Source organism: Bombina bombina, chromosome 2, assembly GCF_027579735.1.
Source record: "Bombina bombina isolate aBomBom1 chromosome 2, aBomBom1.pri, whole genome shotgun sequence".
NCBI classification, from domain to species: Eukaryota; Metazoa; Chordata; class Amphibia; order Anura; family Bombinatoridae; genus Bombina; species Bombina bombina.
The window spans coordinates 1203472366-1203488704 of record NC_069500.1 but is presented as its reverse complement, the minus strand read 5'-3'; the positions used below and the strand labels follow the sequence as shown (position 1 = coordinate 1203488704).

Sequence of the window (16339 nt, the reverse complement as noted above, 5' to 3'; positions counted from 1 at the left end):
GTGTGCCATAATTGCACAAGCTGTTTGTAAATAATTTCAGTGAGAAACCTAAAATTGTGAAAAATGTTACGATTTTTTTAATTTGATGGCATTTAGCGGTGAAATGGTGGCATGAAATATACCAAGATGGGCCTTGATCAATACTTGAGGTTGTCTACTACACTACAGCTAAAATTAACCCTAGAAGTTCCCTACATGCTCCCTAATTAACCCCTTCACTGCTGGGCATAATACACGTGTGGTGCGCAGTGGTATTTAGCGGCCTTCTAATTACCAAAAAGCAACGCCAAAGCCATATATATGTCTGCTATTTCTGAACAAAGGGGATCCCAGAGAAGTATTTACAACCATATATGCCATAATTGCACAAGTTGCTTGTAAATAATTTCAGTGACAAACCTAAAGTTTGTGAAAAAATTTGTGAAAAAGTGAAAAAAAAATGTATTTGATCACATTTGGCGGTGAAATGGTGGCTTGAAATATACCAAAATGGGTCTAGATCAATACTTTGGGATGTCTTCTAAAACAAAATATATACACGTCAAGGGATATTCAAGAATTCCTGAAAGATATCAGTGTTCCAATATAACTAGCGCTAATTTTGAAAAAAAAAGTGGTTTGGAAATAGCAAAGTGCTACTTGTACTTATTGCCCTATAACTTGCAAAAAAAAAGCAAATATCATGTAAACATTGGGTATTTCTAAACTCAGGACAAAATTTAGAAAGTATTTAGCATGGGTGTTTTTTGGTGGTTGTAGATGTGTAACAGATTTTGGGGGTCAAAGTTAGAAAAAGTGTGTTTTTTTCCATTTTTTCCTCATATTTTATTTTTTTTTTATAGTAAATTATAAGATATGATGAAAATAATGGTATCTTTAGAAAGTCCATTTAATGGCGAGAAAAACGGTATATAATATGTGTGGGTACAATAAATGAGTAAGAAGAAAATTACAGCTAAACACAAACACAGCATAAATGTAAATATAGCCCTGGTCCTTAAGGGAAAGAAATTGAAAATGGTCTTGGTCCTTAAGGGGTTAAGCAGCTTCTGCCTATCATTTTTCATATGAGGTATGGTTTCAATGACCATAACCCTTAGAGAGTCTGCCTGCTTATTATGACATCTGCGAAAATGTTCGGACACACTGTGATTTTTAAATCCTCTCTCTATATTGTTGTCATGCTCATAGATGCGTTTCTTGATTCTCCTTTTGGTCCTACCAACGTAAATTAAATTACAGCTGCAGGTAAGCATGTACACTGCATTTATTTTATATTAGATCACAATTATTTTGATGGGACATTTTTCAAACAGATACAAGGCACAGTGATGGGGACCACTATGGCCCCATCCTATGCCAATATATATATATATATATATATATATATATAGCATCATTTGAGGATAGATACATTTGGGATAATAACCCTTTCAGTGAGAATATAATTGCGTACCGGCGTTATATAGATGATGTCATTTTAATTTGGAAAGGAGACATGTCCCTAGCTAATTAATTTTGTAGTTATATTAATAATAATATTTTAACTTATCTTTTACCCACAAAATGGATAGCGACCATATTGATTTTTTGGATCTGACCTTATACCATAATATTATTACAGATAGAGTATCAGTTAGGAATTTTAGGAAACCTACAGATAGAAATGGTTTTCTAAATGCCAAGAGTGGCCATCTGCCAAGTTGGAAGTCCAATATACCCTATGGGCAGTTCCAACGTATTTGAAGAAACTGCACCACAGAGGAGGATTTCAACAAAGAAGCTGATATCGTAGAAAACAAGTTTCTAAAAAGGGGTTTATTTCTGATTTGGTTAAAATGGCACCTAGAGAAACCTTGTTACAGACATGTACTAAGATAAAAAAACAGAAAGATACCAAATTTATCACTACGTACAGTGTAGGAGCCCATAAAATTAAGTCAGCACTACATAAATATTGGGATATTTTAAAATTAGATCCCATTTTGGGTAGGAATCTTCCGGATAGGCCGAGTACAGTTTTTAAACGTAATCAAAATTTAAGAATATTCTAGCCCCTTCTAAATTAAAGCCCCTAGATACATTTAAGACGAAGGGGAGTAATCCCTGCAAAACACTATCAGGGTGGCTATGCTTAAGCAATGGTCTATTTAAATGTAGAAGACCAAATTGCTGTTTATGCCCCTTAATCAAATCAGGTACCCAATTTTACAATTGGGACAGATCTCAGAGTTTTGGTACTATTATTCGTGCAACCTGCAATACCACTTATGCAGTGTACATGCTTACCTGCAGCTGTAATTTAATTTACGTTGGTAGGAACAAAAGGAAAATCAAGAAACACATCTATGAGCATGTCAACAATATAGAGAAAGGATTTAAAATTCACAGTGTGTCCGAACATTTTCGCAGATGTCATAATAAGCAGGCAGACTCTCTAAGGGTTATGGTCATTGAAACCATACCTCATATGAAAAATGATAGGCAGAAGCTGCTTAATCTGCGAAAATGTGAGACCAAATGGATCCACAGACTGGCAGCCTATACCCTCAGGGCTTAAATATTGACCTGGATCTCCAGGCCTTTATGGATTAGTGTTTTTTGTACTCATATTTGTTCTTTATATATTTTCCTATTGAGTGCTCCTTGTGCATACTTTGACTATGTACTTAATGTTTTGGTTTTTTTTTTGTTTTGTGAGATTATTTTTAGATCCAGTGACTCTAGTGATTACAGTTTATAATGTTAAAACATAATTTTTATGTCTGCATAGGTGCATGTCTGCATAGGTGTCCCAGTCTAATATGTAGTTTGTTTTAAATTTTATATAGTTCTTATGCATATATGAGACTTATGATAGTTTTTAGGAATTTTAATTGTTTGTGTTATAGTGTTTTACACATTTATTATTTTTTATATAGGAATTATGAAGTGTTTACTCCATTTATTATGTATCAGTTTTTTATGTGTACAGTATAACTTATTCTGTGTAATAAGGATATAGTATCCCAAATTAATTTATTTCGTTTTATGGGTTAAACATGCACTGAATTTGCTAGATATTTATTATCAACATTTATTTTGTTTTATGGGTCTAGCTTGTATCACAATTGTTGGGTATTTAGTATTAATAATATTCAGCTATTTTGTAAGGGTTAACATACAGGGAGTCTATAACAAGGTCTGTAAATGGTAACTATTTTAACCCATTATGGTTGATAGCTGTAAGAGGTTAAAAGTACATTCTGAGCTTGTCATACACATTAGCATATATCAACATACACCACGCTGTGAAATTACTTACATTGTATATTTGATATATCTTTATAAATTTGGTTGCATGCTTTAGTTAAGTAACGTACACATTACCCCTGGGCGAGTGCATATCTAACTAATGAACATGAGGGTGTGTTCCTCCAAGCCTTCTAATTGGCTACATCACTCATGTTGTTCTCCAATCATCTGAGGGGGAGTGTACCTTACTAATGGCATAAAGAGCGCATGTTTGGGAGGAAAAGTTATGTTCCGTTTGGAAATCTCTTGACAAAGTCTGCTTAGAAGGCAGATTAAACTCGTAGAGTTAAAGAGCTTTAAGCTAAAAGATTTCAAAAGGATCTGCATACATTACTGGTCCTGGAAGCAATCCGCTGTTTAAACCTGCAAAGATTTGACTCTTGAAAGACTGGACTTGCAGTGGATCCTGAGCTGTCAGTGAAGCTGTTTATGGCCAGGATATCTCTGATGTGCCTGTTTTTACCTGCAATCTTGTAAGTGCAATCTAGCACACTGTGTTTTAATACATTTTGTTTTACTTCTTTGAATCTGGGTTGCGCTTGTGTTTTTTCCCCAGAGTTTATTCCATTTGATGAAACAGCAGCAACGCGTTTCCTAATTCAAGCATCACCCAGGGATAAGTCCATTGGATAATATTGTTATTGGAAAATACTGCACTTGATCAGACATATCTACTAGCAAGTTCCTTCTGGATATCATTCTCTCAGAATTGGAGCTTTCCTTAAAGCATTATACCGCATTGGTGACTATGACTCTGTTTGTCCTATTCTAATTCATGGACATTTTTTAATACATATATATTTTTTAACACACATTTTTAAATGGCTAATAGTGTTATCTACTAATATCCATTTGTGTTTCTTCTTATATATTAAGCATTATATTTATCCTACACTGTTTGATTCCTGGTTGCCTTTTCAGCGCTGCGTTTTTTGTTTGTTTTTAAATATAAAAAAAATAATTGAATTATTCTTGGGCTTATTTTAGCTTTGAAAACATCATGTTATCTTGCATTTTAGTGTCTCATTAATAGAGGAGGTGAACATTTACAATTCCATAGTTTGCTCTCTAACCATGAGGAAAACAAATATGATAATTGAAATATTACACAGTCAGATTCAATTAATATTATGAAGAGGTCACTTATTATAGCTATATCTTAAGGGGGTACACACAAAAGTGAGTACTACTGACTTTAATTGAGATAGAATACTTAAATTGTGTTTCATGATTCCCCCCCCCCCCCATGATTCAGATAGAGCATACAGTTTTATACACTTGGTATTCTTTTTTGAAGGAGCAACAGTGCACTACTGGGAGCTAGCTGACCACATTTGATTTAATTTATAATATGTGATCTCAAAACAAAATTACATGTTATTAATAAAGTAATGAAGAAGTTCACAAAAAAAACTGAGGGTGGAGAATGAAGTTCAGAAATTCATTTTAAAAAGCTAACATTAAAAAAAAATATATATATATACCATATTTTAAAAAGGTATATATCACGGTAACCAGATGTTTACTTATGATTGCACTAATTTTTGAGGTCATTCCAGATTATAATATCTTAAAAAAAAAAAAAAAATTAAAAAAAAAAAAATTGTATCTTGGAAAAGTTATATTCAATGTAAAAGCTCCTACTCAATACTACTGTCAATATTTTAACAATGCTTATGGTGCTTTTAATAAAAAACAAAAACAAAAAAAAACACATATGCTACAGAAACGCTACCCTGTGTTGGTAAATCCTAGCATTTTTAAACCCTTGGATTTACCATCACTAAAAATAAACTGGACTTTCACTGATCAAAAAAAAAAAAAAGGTGCTAAACTCACCCTGTCTATGCCGCAGTACCTCGCTAAATTCAGAGCCTACAGCTACCTGCGGCACAGCGCTCTTCTCTCAATGAGGTGACGTTTCCACTTCTAAACCAATATCCGTGCTAGTCTGACAGTGTATGCTAGCACGGCTATTAGTTTAGAGGTGGAAACGTGACCTCAGTAGTAAAAACTGTTGTGGAGTGGGCAGCCGGAGCAGCTGAATTAGGCGAGGAGCCGCAGCACAATCAGGGTTAGTTTTGCACCTTTTTTTTTTTTTTTTTTTTTTTTTTTTTTTTTTTTTAAACCAAGTGATCAATGAATGTCCAGTTTATTTTCCATGATGGCAAATAGTAGCGTTTTTTAAACTCTTGGATTTACCATCACTTTAATGAGCATACAGGACACCAAAAGTTACACACTTACCTATGAAAAGAAAGCCACTTAACTCCTTCACATAGCACAACTCCAGATGTCATGAACAGCTCTGCAAAATAATGTGCTTCAATGCCTTCTTCCTCATGCGTCGTAAACTGGATTCCAGAGGACGTGAGTAGTTCTATTGAATCTTGCGCATACATGTCTTCCCTAATAAAAGCAGATCAACCTTTAATACAAATATTACATTTAGAAAGTAAAAAGAGCCATAAATACACTTTTTTTTTTTATTTAGGAGGTATTCAGAAAATGCTGAATTGCCCCCTTTCTGGTGGATCTGAGTTATGAACAAAAACAGGGTTATTTTTTGTTTAAAAAGGACATGAAAGTCAAGATTGAACTTTCATTCTTCAAATACAATAATTTAAGAGACATCTATATTGACCTCTTATCAAATTTACTTTGTTCTCTTGCTATCCTTTATTAAAAAGTGCACCAAGGAAGGATCAGGAGTCTGTGGTCTGTGGAATTGTGGCTATGCACATATTCCTCTAGATTACCAGAAGTGTTCAGCTAGCTATTTGTGCATAGCCACCAATCATCAGCTCGCGCCCAGTACTGCATTTCTGCTCCAGAGCTTACATAGGTATTCTTTTCAACAAAGGACCAATGAACTGAGAAAATTTTATAAAATAAATTGTAAATCTGTTTAAAATGTCATGCTCCATTCAATCAATTTAACATATTTAGTGTTCTCTCCAAGACCTTTTTAACCACTTGCGCCAAACAGATGTAGGTACTACGTCACACAGTACTTTGTTGATGTAGTACCTACGGCCAACAATATAGTACATACGTTGGTCCTGGCTGTCAGCTTACACAGTCAAGACTGCAACTGGGGGCAGAATAAATCTGCCTTCATGTGGTAAGGGAGCACTGATCATGCTCTGTTACCATATAAAGGCAGATCTAATACAGGAAATGTCCTTGTCTATATCGGATACTGCAGTGGGTGGATGGCTGGGATCGGAGCTGGTGGGAGGTCGTGTAGGCGGTGATCGTAGATGGTGGGAGGGATATGGCGGGTTCCATACCTACAGAAAAAAAAAAATGTGAATCAGGGGAGAGGGAGGGAAATGCTGAAGGGGGCCCTATGCTATGGAAAAAGGAATCTTGGAGGGGGGCTACTACTCTACAGAAAAAAAATTATTAAAAATATTAAACAAACATTAAAACAGTGCTACTGGCAAACTAGCTGCCGATAACAAGTATGGTGGCAGCAGGCAGTGGGAGGGTAAAACTGTTGGGGGGGGGGGGTCGGAGTTTGATAGAGGGGCCCCTACACTAGAGATATACATAAATATATACTTTTTTAAAAATAAAAAAAAGCCCAAACTGCATACCGCCAGATTGTCTGCCAATACCGAAGATTGTGGTGACCAGTAGGAGGGAAGAGAGCCGTTTGGGAGAGATCAAGCTGATTAACCCCTTCACTGCCAGGAATTTCAGTTGTGGTGCGTAGCTGCAATTAGCGGCCTGATAATTGCCAAAAACTAATTGTAAAGCCATGCAAGTCTGCTTTTTCTGAACAAAGGGGATCCCAGAGAAGCTTTTACAACCATTTGTGTTATGACTACACAAGAGGTATGCAAATAAGTAAAACAAAAAAAAGTAGTTTGTGAAAAGTTAGCAATTTTTTAAATATGATCGCATTTGGAGGTGAAACGGTGGCATGAAATATACCAAAATGGGCTTAGATCAATATATCGGGTTGTTTACTATATAAAAAAATATATATATATATATATTTATAGTTTTGATTGGTAAATAAATATTTAAGGCTGTTTAAATTCATTGAAAGAGAAAATGCTAAAAAAATTTCTGGTATTTTGATTTCCCTCTAAAATTCCTGGTGCTTAAGGGGTTAATGGGGGACACACTCCAGTTGATTTTACTGCCACCAAAATTTAAGCCAGTATTAAAGAAACAATAAAGTTAAAATTAAGCTTTCATTGTGCGTTCAGTAGATACACAGAAAGAATCCAAACATAACACGAGTGGCAGCACTCGTATGTGCTATATGAAGCAGGCTAAGCTATTCAACAGCTGCTGAGCTCACTGACCCCCTTGATAAAGCTGCTCCACAGGACACGACTTAGAAGCAAGGATTCTTCTAAATCAGAAAACGCTCTCACCAGTAGAACCACCGCTCTCTTGTGACCCAATGTTAGCAGTAGGTATAGAATGACTTAGTAAGATCGGCTCAAAAAAATTATATATTTTATTTTAAAATACAAATAAAAAGTGACCCATGGTGAAATAATGGTCTATGTGATATAATGCAATGCTTTTCTCAGCGTTCAAAGCTATTTCATCAGGCATAATAATGTTAATGAATAGCAAGTTTTTTAAAACCAGAGCCAATCAAGATTCTAAAAACAAAACAATTGCTAGTGTCGTCTTAAACAATGTGTTGGTGAACACATCTATGTTAACCATTAATTACTAAGCATATAAACGGATCCACCCATCTAAACAGCCAAATCACATTTAATGTTCAGTGCAAGGAAAAATGTAACTATACAATGTATCTGAAATTTTTAAACTGAATCATGAAAGAAAAATTTGGGGTTTCGTATCCCTTTAATTTCTCTACTTTTTATTAACACTTTAGCTGTATTAGGTGCATGCTGCTTCTCAGCTCACAGTACTTAACACCATGCTTTCATATTCTGTTGTGTTTTCTATTGATGCATATTTTCTTTAGTTTTCCATTTATTTTTAATGTATTTTTAATCCAAAGATGATTTAACTAACTTTCTTTTAAAAAGGTGATTTTATTTTGTTTTTGTGTGTTTTCTAGTTTTAAGCATTAGAACATGTGTGCGTTAAAGGGACAGTCAACAAAATAATTTTTGTTGTTTAAATACATAGATAATCCCTTTATTACCCATTCCCCAGTTTTGCATAACCAACCCAGTTATAATACACGTTTTACATCTGTGATTACCTTGTATCTATGCTTCTGCAAACGGCACCCTTATTTCAGTTCTTTTAACAGACTTGCATTTTAGCCAATCAGTGCTGACTCCTAGGTAACTTCACATGCGTGAGCTCAATGTTATCTATATGACACATATAAACTAACGCCCTCTAGTGGTGAAAAACTGTCAAAATGCATTCAGATTAGAGGCGGCCATCAAGGTCTAAGAAATTAGCATATGAGCCTACCTAGGTTTAGCTTCCTACTAAGAATACCAAAGGAACAAAGCAAAATTGTTGATAAAAGTAAATTGGTAAGTTGTTTAAAATTACATGCCCTATTTGAATCATGAAAGTTTATTTTGGACTTGACTGTCCCATTAAAAGTTGTCGTAAATTTGCCATACCTGCGTCAAATATTTGTTCATTTTGAATATTCATAAAGTAGGTGTTTTACTGTCTACAATTTAAGTAAATGTTTAACATTACCCAATATTTATATCGTTCCTGCCTCTGATAAACATCTTTTTTTTATTTATTTTTTTTATTTATCCAATCATAATGTGTGCTGTACGGCACTACAAGAAGGAAAAAAGAAACCCATAAATTATGCTTACTTGATCATTTTCTTTTCTTCCATGGGAAATAGTCCACAGCCGCATTAATTACTTATGGGAAATAAGAACCTGGCCACCAGGAGGAGGCAAAGTCCCACCAGGCAAAGGCATAAATACTTCTCCCACTTCCCCCAAGCCAAAGAGGACACAGAATGCCAAAACGGGAGGGTAAGAGACGGACCAATAAAGGCACCAACCTAAAAACAGATTCCCAAGAAAACAAAATCCCAGTTCGCCCGCAACAGGGATCAACAAACATTTTGGAAAACAAAAAGCGGACCCAGAAGCACAAATCTACCAACAGTCCAAAGAACCAAGATAGAACCACGAGTGAGCCCAACCAAGAGCTCCCACCTCAAGGACGGCATCGGTAAGGGGCAACAACCCGGCCACAGCCCCTTAACCAAGCGAGGGACCCCAACTAAAAATTCCCAGAGGGAAGATACTAGACAGAAGAAAAGGAACAATGTCCAGGGTGACAATGAGACAACCCAGAGCCACTCAGTAGGCTACACCCGAACAGACTACATGAAAAGTCAGGAAAGGACCAGAAGAGAAACAAACAAACAATCTCAATGACCAGCAAACGCAAAAACAGCGAGACAGCGTTGACATGCCTCGCCATATAAACGAGGACGTGAAGGAAAAACCACCACCCTAGTGAGCAGGGAAAGCAGACCAAGTCCCACACCCTAGACCACAAGAGACTGAGGATGCCTCACAAGCAAGGAAAACATTTCTGTAACCGGAGAAAAGCTCAGGAGAGACAGGAAAAGATGACAAACTAGTGGTGCAAAATAAGCAAAACCCCCATCCGAAAACGGATATGAAAAAGCCCGCTCCTGCGCAACTGAAATTGCGCAGATCCACACTACACCCCTATAGACCGCTGAGCAGCGGGACGTCCCTCCTGAATTTACCCTTCTGAACAAAGGGATCCCAAAGATCCAACTCCACCAGGGTTTTCAGAAAAAACGCCTCACAAGGGACCCTAAAGTGCATGCTAGCGTTCAAGGAGCAACCGTTGCCCTAGAGACAACAGCAACCTTCTGCAAGCTGGGTAGCGAAGCCAAGCCAAAATAGCTGACCAACCAAACCCCACCCCTACACAAGAGGAAGTGAAGGACCACCAGGCACACTTGAGAAAGCGACCAGACCCCGGGAAGAACCCCAGAAACCTGAGGACACAATCGCTAAGGGCAAGCCCACAGGCATCAGATATAAATAACAAGTAATTGCAGCCGAGTACAAACTCCAGAACTGCAACCTGCTAGACAGACAAGCTAACCACTAGGCCACCTAGGCTCAATAGCTTGCCAGCAGACAAAGTAAAATAACTGCAGCTGGCTCCCAACAGCAAAACTTCCGCTACTAGGCAGCAACGTTAATCCAAGAGAGACAAGAGTCCCTCAGAAAAACACGAGACAGGGAGCACGTGTCCCCCAGACACCCAACCAATCTACAACTGATTGTACAGGCATAGAACGCCCAAGGTGTTGAGTGACCAGTGCAAATCCTAGGACAGAAGGGAATACAGACCTCCCAAAACCCCCAAAAAAGGGTCAAGACTGAGAGCAACCACTCAAGCCCCCTTAACACAAGCGGCAAGGCGACCAACAAGCTCAACCCATGCGCTGTGACAAAGTCTCCATAAGGCAGAGACAAAAGGGGAAAAAGAGGTCAAACCGAGCTAGAGCTAGTCTTAGACACAAAAGAGGAATAGAAAATGGGAACCCTTTAGCAAAAAGGTCCAGAGTCCATCCTCCCCAAAGGTATCAAACCGAAATACCCCAGACTCCCTAAAGGGAGACAATAGGACCCATCCTGAACCAACCCCAAAACCAAGGGGTATAACAGGGACATACGGATAAGATAAAGGGCTAGACTGCCAAAAACCTAGACTCTTCCCCAAGATCCATGACTGAATCATAAGAAGGAAACCAGATTTCCAGAAGTCAGCGCCCAAAGCAACACGCCCCAAGCCTGACCCGCTGGCAGGCTATCTCAACGAGGACATGCACCTCAAATCCAAATCCAAGAAGGACACAAGAGATACTGCAAAAAACACCAGCAGCACGAGTCCGATAGGGAAAAAAAAAGTAGCCTCGAGGCACAGGACCCCAAAAACAGAGCCCACCGTGGGCCCAAACCAAGGGCACCAGTGACAACACCGGAGAAGTCAATCCAAAAATCCCATCAGAGCCTAAAAAGCTCCCAGGGGCGGAGGTAAAGGACATCAGCCACCTCCGCATGACAGCCTGAACTACACTATGGCAAAGACCCTAGGAGAACCATCACAGTAGCTCAAAGGGCCTAACCGCTCCACGTGGTAAGGTCCACACCCCTCGGATCAGGGATGCGAAAGGACGCGGTGGGATACCACCGGTCCCGACGTCGGGTGCGGACTGACACAGGCCAGCCCAAGCGTTTCTGACATCCAGACCAGAAGGTCCAGAAGAATAGCGTGTATTTTTTTTTTTTGTTTGTTTGGGAGTTTTTTTGTATAAAAACAAATAACTGAACAAGAGAATCAGGAGGTTCCGCCAGACCAGCCAGACGCAACATGTGTCACTGACAAGTAATAGGTCACACACAAAACTCCAGAAGAAATCCGGGAACAACTTCCATAGAAGAACTTCTAAATCAAGCAATCACAGAATTCCCATAGGTAACACAGAAGAAAAATAATCCGGAAAGGATAAAAGAAAAACAAGGGCACCTGCCCAGAAGGAACTATGTCTCTGCATGACCTGCCAAATGGAAACCATAACCTCCAGAACAAAAGGACTGGAAAGCTCACAGTAGACCGACCGGGGAGAGACACATCCCCACTAGCCTATCTCAAAAATTTTGGGAGAACTGTGAAGTCCTCGGACCATAAAGGAAAGGATCCCCCAATAAGTCAAAAAGTCATCTTAATAGGACACGCAGCCGCAAAATCCTACAACGTAAAGAACAACAAGGGGGAACAAACACCTCCGGGGGGAATAGTATAGTGCCGTTCATGGTCCGAACACCCGGAATAGGCAGGCAGGCACATAACTGCAAGGAAACTTCAGGGTCTTGCAAGTGAATCAGTGCCATTAAAATATTAAATCGCAAATGTCCCGCCATCTCCGGGAGAAACAATCCACCGTGTGCGGAGGGGACATTAACATCAGGGACCTCAAAAGTAAAAAGGAGTATGCGATTGGCAAGGCGCCTCCTGAGGAGCAGAGTCCCCAGAGGCCGATGGCTCGGAAGGCCCAGGACCCCCCGAGCCCGAGGGACTCTGCAAACTATCCATGCTCGAGAGACAAGATTGGAAGACTTGCAATAACAGGGCCAAATTACAAACCTCACCCGAGGACGACTCAGTATCTGATATGAAAATAGCCATTGGAATCCTCCATGGCTTAAGACTGCACAAGATAAACAGGGATTGGGGGGGAAAAAAAACAACTGGCACCTGACATCCACAAAGGCTGGGGGCACTCACCACCTCGCCACTCAGTCAGGAATTGCGGAAGGGGAAGGAGACCCACCCAAGCGTAAAAATGCACCCGGTCACCAGAGGCCCCGCAAAATCCCAAAAAGCGTGCAACTAAAGGGCGGCAAAACTAAACTAAAAAGTTAAGCAAGTCTGAATAAAATAGGCATAACCCGAAGGTATAGTTCTAGGCCGTGTAAACCACCGAAAGAACAAGCCAATATGTTCCACCTAGGCATATGTCTCGGCCGCAGAGCCCCATGCACACACATAACCAGGTTGAATCACATAAGAAACATGTTAAAAAACCCTACCCCATTCACTAATCCACCCTAAGGAGGAATTATCCCATGATTCCCAGATCGGAGAAGAAAGTGCCTCAGCGAGGCCCATACTTAAAGGGACACTGAACCCAAATTTTTTCTTTCGCGATTCAGACAGAGCATGAAATTTTAAGCAACTTTTTAATATACTCCTAGTATCACATTATCTTCATTCTGTTGGTATCTTTATTTTAAATGCAAGAATGTAAATTTAGATGCCGGCCCATTTTTGGTGAACAACCTAGGTTGTCCTTGCTGATTGGTGAACAAAGACAAATTGGTAATAGTAGTAAATTAGAAAGCTGCTTAAAATTGCATGCTCTATCTGAATCACAAAAGAAACAAATTGGGTTCAGTGTCCCTATAACTGTCATAATAATCCCATTACAGATAATGGAATAAAATGAAACTATCTTACCGGAATCTACGCCCTGGAACAGGAACGCGTCCTTTCCAGTGTGACGAATAGCAGCATCGCCTCCGTCATGGACTTGAGAGAAGACAGCATGTAGCGAAACGAAGTTCGGCAACGCCAAGTGCTAAAAACGGAGACGAGAATACGAGTCGGGATGGTGTCGCAGGGGAAGCTCCCACTGCATCTCCGGACTCTCACTTTCACCCCAAACCCTCCACGAGAGACTGACAGGACTACATAAAACTCCCATCCCATGTCGAAGGGTAGCACCATCCATAAGAGACATATGAAAAAATAATTTAAAAAGAAAACTTCTGACACATCTCTGCCAACCTCCTGGGACGAAAGGCAAAGAATGACTGGGGGATGGGGGAAGTGGGAGGAGTATTTATGCCTTTGGCTGGTGGGTCTTTGCCTCCTCCTGGTGGCTAGGTTCTTATTTCCCATAAGTAATTAATGCGGCAGTGGACTCTTTCCCATTAGGAAGAAAAAAGCTATTTGCAGATCTGCTCTTGTGCTTTGATTCCTCTATTGCTGTGTACGTATAGAGAGTGTGGGACCACTCTACGTCACCGAAGAACACAAACAGAAAATGTAGGCGGAAGAGGAAGGAGCCGAATACAGTAGGAATAAAAGATAAATTTATTAAAAATAGGATTTAAAGAAAAACTTGCAGTTTTAGTATTGAGGTATGCTAGATTTAATAAAAGGGGTTCAAATAGGTGTAATTTACCATCACTTTAAAATAAATGTGACTATTTGTGCAGCTTCTGCTGTGAATCTTGGTACAATAATATCTGTGTCCTTATTGTATATATTTATTTTAACTATGGAAGTGCAACTATATTTAAAGGTAACAGCGACATATGTCAAATAGCTGAAATATAGCGCTGCGGAATCTATTGTCGCTTTACAAATAACGGATAATAATAAAAACATACATTTAGGGCCAGATTACAATTAAAGCGCTAATTAACGCTCGAGCGCTAATTGTGCTAGAAGCTTTTAGCATGCATCGGGTTGTGATAGTATCATGAGTTGAAACTAAACTATTTTCACTCACGCTCTAACGCGACGAGCGCAAAAAGCTGAACTTAGAATATCGCGTGCGCGTTCACGTATTCCCCTATAGAAGTCAATGGAGAAAAACAATATAACAAGATAATGAATACATGATGTTATACACAAAATACAAAATGTATTAACTGCAAATATCTAAAACAAGACAAATATATCCCACCTTAAACTAGCTAAAAACGTGCGCTTTTGGATATGACTCGGAATGGACCACCCCGAGTACAACCAAAGTTTGTTGCCATAATTGACCCTGGAGGAAGCAGTTTGCATAACGGAGAAGCGCTGACATAAGCGGAATATTGGCAGAAAAGAACGCAGGATAAGGAATGTGTATTTGTAACAACCATTAACTGTAATGGTTAAAGGTTTGATCCAGATTACAGATGGGAGTTAAGGTTTTGTGACAGTGGGGGTAACAGCTGCTGAAAGTAGCGATGGTTAACCCCTCTGTCTTATTTTAGCCAGAGATACTTAGTCAGTAAACACACCGGTGTAACTGAAAATGTGTAGAGGCTGGCAAATGGTTAATAAGAATTTCTCAAGTATTGGAATAGTATATCTTGAGGACATGAAATATATTTGTAACTTTATATGCGAACAAGGATAACACCAGAGACTCAGAGTTAGTGTCAAGTGACTCATATGAACATATTTTATACTAGCAGTTTAAACACCTGTAGTGCAAGGATGGACAATGCTTGTAACAGTTAGAACAGTTTGTTAAACAACAAATATAATTGCTGGGGCTCCTATGAATCAAGCGTGAAACAAATGTAGCAATTCATACATCATCAGGTGTTAAAACAGTAATACGAGTGTAGCAACAATTGAACAATAAATGCAGCAGTTTGACAGAGAGAAATGAGCGAGATAATAGTGCAGGACTTGCTCTGACAAAGTAATTGTCACTTTATCTGTTCGTATACAACCTGGTTCCGTTTAGGGCTGAGCGTGAGGAAGAGACACAGGCGGTTTGTTCCAACGATCCGTTGTGAGACAGATGAGGAGCGGAATACTGTGAATGCTACGGGCGGTAGCTGATGACGTCAGGGAACACTGCTCTGAAGGTGAATACCGTACTGCTGAGTTTTGAGCAGAATAAGTTGTCCCGGTTAGGTAGTAGGACGAGTTAGGACAAAGACCTTAGAATAAGGTAATCGATGCTGAAGTTAAGGCTGTTAATAAACTCTAATAGTATGCTTCAATAATCCAGCGTGGAGTTCCAGTAGGAGGAGCCTTATATAGCATACTGAAAGACTAGTGTCATCTTAAAGGTACAGACAGGCAAGATGAAAAAGGAATGAAATAGGCAGACCTGACAGTATTACACACTAAAGCAGAAGGCTGAACAACATACAACGTATCGAAGGGTGGTGAGAATTGACAGGGGCCCCTTAGTTGGGAGTAAATCTCTCAGTAGGAGTTCCCCTAGGTCACTATAACTTACTATGCTTGAACTCTGCTGATATTTATAAGCATATGTGTTCACCCAGTTGGATTACAAAGTTGTTATAATTGATTGCCCTGCATCTTCTTTTACTAACCTGCATGAACTGCCTGCTATTGCTTATTATTTGAAGCTGCTAACACCTCACAAAAGCTCTATGGATATGTGCAGATCATTAAGCACACCATTATCTGCTTATCTTTGCCATATGGGATAATATTTTGACGTTAATGTTACTAATATAAATGCAATGATATTTGCTACACCTGGTTGCTTAGTATTGATTTATGGACATTTATTTGTCTAGCGTATGCTGTGTCTTACTAAGAAATGTATATGGTTGTGATTACTAAATTACTACACAATTCAATGATTTTTAGTAGCATAGATTGGTGGTATCAGAGAGATTAGAAATAATTTCATATAACAATTTCTCTCAATTAACCCCATAAGAGGTCATATTATTGCATATCTTCCTCTACCATGGCCATTGATATATGTTTTTAGCTAGTTTAA

General features: G+C 38.9%; 1 protein-coding gene and 1 long non-coding RNA gene across 2 annotated transcripts in view; one reads left to right on the top strand and one right to left on the bottom strand.

Annotated features, from left to right (window-relative positions):
- The window catches only part of CNOT7 (CCR4-NOT transcription complex subunit 7), a 132903-nt gene that overhangs the window by 85055 nt on the left and 31509 nt on the right, over positions 1 to 16339 (bottom strand). Inside the window, exon 4 of the mRNA XM_053703922.1 lies at positions 5542 to 5703. Coding sequence (XP_053559897.1) covers positions 5542 to 5703 — 162 coding nt within the window. The remainder of the gene's footprint in view (positions 1 to 5541; positions 5704 to 16339) is intronic.
- LOC128650183 (uncharacterized) lies at positions 3550 to 4263 on the top strand. Its single transcript, XR_008400730.1, has 2 exons — positions 3550 to 3767; positions 3851 to 4263. It is a non-coding gene; the product is annotated as an uncharacterized LOC128650183 (long non-coding RNA).